The 6,000-nt window shown below is 65.0% G+C and overlaps 1 protein-coding gene across 1 annotated transcript; it reads left to right on the top strand.

Annotated features, from left to right (window-relative positions):
• Nucleotides 1-1,037: 1,037 nt before the first annotated feature.
• CLDN19 (claudin 19) lies at nucleotides 1,038-5,532 on the top strand. The gene is made up of 5 exons (XM_028123325.1): nucleotides 1,038-1,260; nucleotides 2,479-2,643; nucleotides 2,754-2,838; nucleotides 4,601-4,753; nucleotides 5,484-5,532. Exons 1-5 carry the CDS (start codon nucleotides 1,038-1,040, stop codon nucleotides 5,530-5,532), a joined length of 675 nt encoding a protein of 224 aa, XP_027979126.1.
• The last annotated feature ends 468 nt before the right edge of the window (nucleotides 5,533-6,000 follow it).

Below are 6,000 nucleotides of genomic sequence, written 5' to 3' on the forward strand. Positions count from 1 at the left end.
GAAACCGAGGAATGTGCGGAGGCCACGGCTCCCAGCTTCTGGCTCCCGGTCAGGCTGTTCTGGAGCAGGGGGCCAGGGCCCGGTGCCTCCAGCCCCAGCAGGAGCTGCTAAGCCAGCCAGCAAGGGGATTAACGGGGCTGAACAGTCTGCCTTCCTTCGGGCTGATGCCAGAAGGTCAGTGCTATCTCCCACCTCCCTGGCCAGGCCCCTTGCTGGCTGGCAGCCAGGTCTGGCCCAGCCTTGATGGGTCCTTCTTCTGCCCCCCTCAGATCTCAGACCCCACAGTGCATATTCCCTGGCCTGGCCTCCCCTGCTTTTGATACATATGGCCCCCCAGAACCCGGGACTCTCTCTCCCCAACATCCAGCCCAGTCTCTCCACATCTGGCCTCAGAGCCCTCTCCAAAAAGTTCTCCCTGATGTCTAACTTTAGTCTTACCTGCTGCAAAGTAGAATTCCATTTCCTTTCTGTCCTAGAGTCAGAGGACAGAAAACCCCAAGGATCAGGTCAGCCATGCAATAGCAAAATCCATTATCTCGGGGCTGGTGCTTGGGCAGGAATTAGAATTGTAGGGCACTTGCATGGTTCCTAAAGGGGGTTCCCTGGCAGGAAGGCCCTGAGGGCAAGCAGGGTCACTCCTCCCAGCCCCTCCCCTCTCTATCCCTAGGAGGTGGGGCAAGGGCACCCACCTGGGCCATGGCCCCGCCCCCCTGCCCCCAGGGGGCTGGCAGGAGCTCTGCTGGAGACCCTGCCCTGGCTTAGGCAGCTGCTGTGGGCGGGGCCCCTGGCCTTTCCAGCCCCTGGGCCTCCCCCTGCATTCTAGAGCCCAGAGCCGCTGAGGCCGCTGCTGCTGCTGCTGCTGCTGCTGCTGCTGCTGCTGCTGCTGCGGGCCTCCCCACCTCTCCTCAGCCTCTGGCCAGCGCTGCTCCCCCTCCCCTCCCACCCAGCAGCTCCTCTCACCTGGCCATGACCCCAGCACCCCCAGGGACCCTGGCCCAGCCCTGAGCCCTGGAACCTGCAGCCCCCTCCCCTGGGCCATGGCCAACTCAGGCCTCCAGCTCCTGGGCTACTTCCTGGCCCTGGGTGGCTGGGTGGGCATCATTGCCAGCACAGCCCTCCCGCAGTGGAAGCAGTCCTCCTACGCGGGCGACGCCATCATCACGGCCGTGGGCCTCTACGAAGGGCTCTGGATGTCCTGCGCCTCCCAGAGCACTGGGCAGGTGCAGTGCAAACTCTATGACTCACTGCTCGCCCTGGAAGGTAGGCCTCCCTCCAGCTGGGTTGGGAAGGTGGGCTGTGGGGGAAGGCGAAGTCCAGAGCAAGCTTGCCCACAGCCTGCGACCTGCGTTGGGCTCCATTCTCCAGCTCCCTGCCCGAGTGCGCTTTTGAAAATCCAGGCCAGCCTGGTGCTCCGTGGAGGGCAGGGGCTCCAGGCTCTGGCAGCCGCGGGTCCAGATCCCAGCTCTGTTACTATCACCTTCAAGGAGTCGCTAACCCTCTCTGTGTTCTAATGTCCTCATCTGTAGAGGGGAGCCGAGGACTTTACAGGACTGTGGAGGGTTAGATGAGATAGATGAGTGCCTGGCACTCAGGCTCCCCTCCACCTCCCCCCATACTCTGCATGCAGACACACTGTGCACACACACCTTCATGCCAGGCCTGCCACCTAGACAAGCATGCCTCCGTTTGGGTGTGCCAACACCCCCCCACACACACACACCCCCACACACACACCTGTGCACACAGGTGCTTGGGCACGTAGGTCCCTCTCCTCCTGGGATGTGCATTTGAACTTGACAAGTTGGCTTGTAAACAGGCACCATCGCAGCTCCCTCCCCAGCTCAGGGCCAACCCACCCACCCTCTGCCCAGGGTGGCCTAGGCCTGAGCGGGCAGCTATCACACGGCCCTCCCCCACAACACCCGTCCAGGCGGGTCATCTGGTCTCCTTCAGGGACCCAGCTCCCCCGAGCTGCCCACGGCCCAGGACTGACCTGCGCACAGGTGTACAGCTGCCGTGGGTGACTTGGAGGGCAGAGGGCAAGGTGACCAGGAGCCAGAATGGCTGGTGGGGGAGGTGTCCCTGCCTGAGAGCCAATGTGGGGCTGAGCTGGACCTCAGACAGCCTCACTCCCTCCTGCTGAATCTGCAAGGCCCTGGGAGGAACTGAGCCCACTGCTTGGGAGGGGTGGGCCGGGCCCCAAAGGGAGTCCCACCGCCAGGGAGCAGCGGATGAGAGAAGTCTGACTACCCTGGCACCGCACACACCACCTGGAGGAACCTGCAGGGGTAGTGAACGGCGGGGGTAGAGGTGAAGCTCAGCCCCACACCCTGTCCTCACGGCCCCCTCACACCTGCTGCAGGTGGCTGCCCGGGGGGAGCTTCCGGCCCCAGCCCCAGCCCCAGCCCCTTCCCTGCCGCGCTCCTCCCACCTGCCCACTTCTCCCAGAGCCTGCTCAGTGCCCCCTGCTCTGCCCAGGTCACATCCAGTCAGCGCGAGCCCTGATGGTGGTGGCCGTGCTCCTGGGCTTTGTGGCCATGGTCCTCAGCGTGGTCGGCATGAAGTGCACTCGGGTTGGAGACAGCAACCCCATCGCCAAGGGCCGCATTGCCGTCTCTGGGGGTGTCCTCTTCCTCCTGGCAGGTCAGTGCCCCTGGCTCCCTGTCCGCCATCTCGGCCACGGCAGGTGGCCCCGCTCTGGGTGGCCAGCTGGGGGCCAGAGCCGAGCTGAGCGCTCCGTCCTCTGTCCTTAGGCCTCTGCACTTTGACAGCTGTCTCGTGGTATGCCACCCTAGTGACCCAGGAGTTCTTCAACCCCAGCACACCTGTCAACGCCAGGTGAGGGCCAGCGCATGGCTTGGACCAGGGAGCTGGGACTCCCGCTCGGCTGCCTTTGTCCAGCAGGACACGAGGAGGAAGAAACGGGGTGGGGGGAGCTGCAGGTGCTGTCACTGCAAAGCTCTCTGGAGTGGGGGGCCAGGCAGGGTGTGGCTGAACCCTCTGAAGGGGCCGGAGTCCCGTGGAGGACACCGCAGGAGCTCAGCAACCTGAATCCGGGTTGAAATCCCAGATGTGGGCGTGCTGGCTGTGTGAAGGGCGAGTTCCAGTCAGATGGAGCTGGGACCCAAGGACCCAGCTGACGTGGTTGTGAGGGCTCAGTGAGATGTTGCAGGGAGGGCTCAGCACAATGCCGGGGCTCCGGAGAGCACTCGGTAAACCCCTCGTTGTGACTCCTGCCCAAGGCGGCAGGTGCATTGGGCTGGGAGATGGAGACTGGACAAGCGGTAGGGCAGATGTGGGGGGCCTTAAGCCAGAGGAGGACTTGGTTCCCCATCCTGGGGTGGAAGGCAGCCAACAATCCTTCCGGCCGCGGCATGCAGCACGGTGGGGAGAGGCTAAGCCCGGTAAGGCGCAAAAGTCTGGAGCCGGGCTTGGGCCCGAGGCTCCAAGTGCAGAGTAGGTTCAGAGATGTTTAGGAAGGGCCAGGACTAGGAGGCCCCAGGGCGTGAGGGCCGGATACGGGGCTCTGTGAAGAGCCTGGGCCCATCTGGCTCCACACCGCCTCTCAGCTGTGCCGGAGCAGAGAATGGGACAGTGTCAACCCCAGACATCCCAACAGACCTTGGGCCCTGGGCTGGAGGGAGAATGAGAAAAGGTACCCAGGCTATCGCAGTCAGGAGGGCCGGCTGGAGAAGGCAGAGGTGTGGCAGGGGAAGAAAAGGAGACCACAGGCACGGCGCTCGTCCCCTGGGGTCGGAGCTCTAGCCACGAAGATCTCCAAGCAAGAGGCAGCTCAACTCAGAGACAGACGCCAGGCTGGCACTCCTCCCTGTCCCTCCAACACTCCCCCAGGCAGCTGGTAAGCAGCCCCGTGCTGGGCCCCGGGGACACGGATGAATCCGGCGCTGCCTGCCCTCGGGGCGCTCCGGAGGGAGCCAGGCAAGCCAGGAGCTGAAGGCCACCCAGGAAGAGTCAGCAGGAGGCACAGCAGGAGGGGTCAGGGAAAGTCCCTGGGAGGAGGTGGCCCAAGTGGGCCCTGAAGGCAGAGGAGCGGAGGAAGCGCAGAAGGGGGGATGCTCCAGGAGGGGGCGCCTCCAGCAAAGGCACGGAAGCAGGGAGCCCCGGGGCGCCGCAGAGCGGGAGTGGGGGTGCGCAGGCTGGCGGCGGCCCCGAGGCGGGGAGTCGGGAGCGCCAGGTGGAGGGCCCGGTGTGCTCCCGAGGACCGCGGGAAGCCCGGGCTGGGAGTTCGGGCGCCGGAGGGGGACTGAGAGAAAGATGGCAGGGATTGCGCTGCTCCTCCCCACGGGACTTGGCGGCCCTCCCGCACCCCCGCCCCTGGCCGGAGGAGGAAAGGGGCCTGAGTCTGCGTGGAGCAGGCCCACCCTGGGCCTGGGTTCCCCCTGGGTGGGGATGATGTGCTGGGTGGAAGTCGGGAGGAGCGATGGGCCTGCAGCGGAACTTCTCGGAGAGACTGAGGAGGCTTGGGAGGCCCCCAATCTCAGCTCCCCACTCCCTGCACGCCCCCCGCCCCCACGGGGGGATCCTTGGGGGAGGGCAGGCTTGCAGCCACACCTGACGCCGTCCTCCCTACCCCTTGCAGGTATGAGTTTGGCTCGGCCCTGTTCGTGGGCTGGACGTCCGCGGGCCTGGCCATGCTGGGGGGCTCCTTCCTCTGCTGCACGTGCCCGGAGCCTGAGAGATCCAACAGCAGCCCGCAGCCTTACCGGCCTGGCCCCTCGGCTGCCGCCCGAGAGTACGTCTGAGCCCGGGACTCCGCCGGCCCCTGCAGCACCCTGGGCAGGGCCAATAGGGCACAGCGCGCCCCGCGAGCTCCATTAGGGCTCTGAGCAGCTTGTCCGCACACAGGCACCCACCCTGCGCTCTGAGACTCAGACCCAGACACTCAGAGGGAGGCCAGAGGCAGGCCCCAGCCCACAGGAGCACACGCCTGTCCTGGTGCAGGTGTGGACCCGTCTGCACAGCACACGGGCACCAGCACGTTTCCTGTCCAGGTGCCAGCGCTTTCCTGGGGTGGCTTTTTTACTCCCTGCAGGGCCCTGGGGACACAGCCACAAAGACAGCCCTTGGTGCCCCATGCCCTGGGGTGGCCAGAGCCTTTCCCCTCCCCGGGCTGGCAGGCTCCTCACAGCTACCCCATGCAGGGGGCAGTGTGCCAGGATGATGAATGTCCCCCCTTACACATGAGGAAACAGGTTCAGGGACACCAAGAGGCTTGGCCCCACTCTTCCTGAGTTCAGGTCCCAGGCTCTTCCAGTACGCCCAGCACCACGCGGACACCCCCACGCATGGCTCGGCCAGCACACAGCCAGCCCGCCCCCAGGAGTGGGCCCCAGGGAGGGCTGCCGTGGGTGCCCGGGTCTGACTGCGCTGGTCAGTTCCTGCATCTGGGCCTGCACCCCACAGCCCCTGCCCCACCCTGCTGCTCACCCCACTAACCAGCTCTCCTCTCTTTTGACTTGCAGACCAGTTGTTAAGTTGTCCGCCTCCGCCAAGGGCCCCCTGGGTGTGTAATGTCCAGGTCCCCAATCTGACTCTGTCCCCCCGGCCACACTTAGGCCGTGTGTTTGGTATTGTTTGGAAAGAGAAGTGAACATCCAGCCCCAACTGTGGTGTCATTTGATGTGCCCCTGGCATGGCTACGGTGGGTCTTGGCTCGGAGAGGTCAGAGCTGGTCCCTGGGGTCTTTGGGCAGCAAGACGGGGAGACAGACCTGCAGGGTGGGTTACATGGCACATCCAGTGCTGATCGGGGCTCCAGTAACCTCCCTGGCCTGACACTTACCTCAGATCTGGGGCGAGGGGACCCTGGAGGAGCTCACTACATGGAGAGGGACCTTAGGGCCTTTCAGCCACAAAGACTGTCCTGAGCAAGGTTGCAAGCCCCCTAATGCTGCCCCTTCTTCCACATCCACTCTTCCTCCTCTCCAGTCTGCCGAGGTCCCCCTACATCCCCGCCCTGGATCCAGAGTAGAGAGGGGCG

This window comes from Eumetopias jubatus, unplaced genomic scaffold (genome assembly GCF_037043125.1).
Source record: "Eumetopias jubatus isolate StellerSeaLion01/CBP00866 unplaced genomic scaffold, mEumJub1_p1.0 scaffold_4, whole genome shotgun sequence".
NCBI lineage: Eukaryota > Metazoa > Chordata > Mammalia > Carnivora > Otariidae > Eumetopias > Eumetopias jubatus.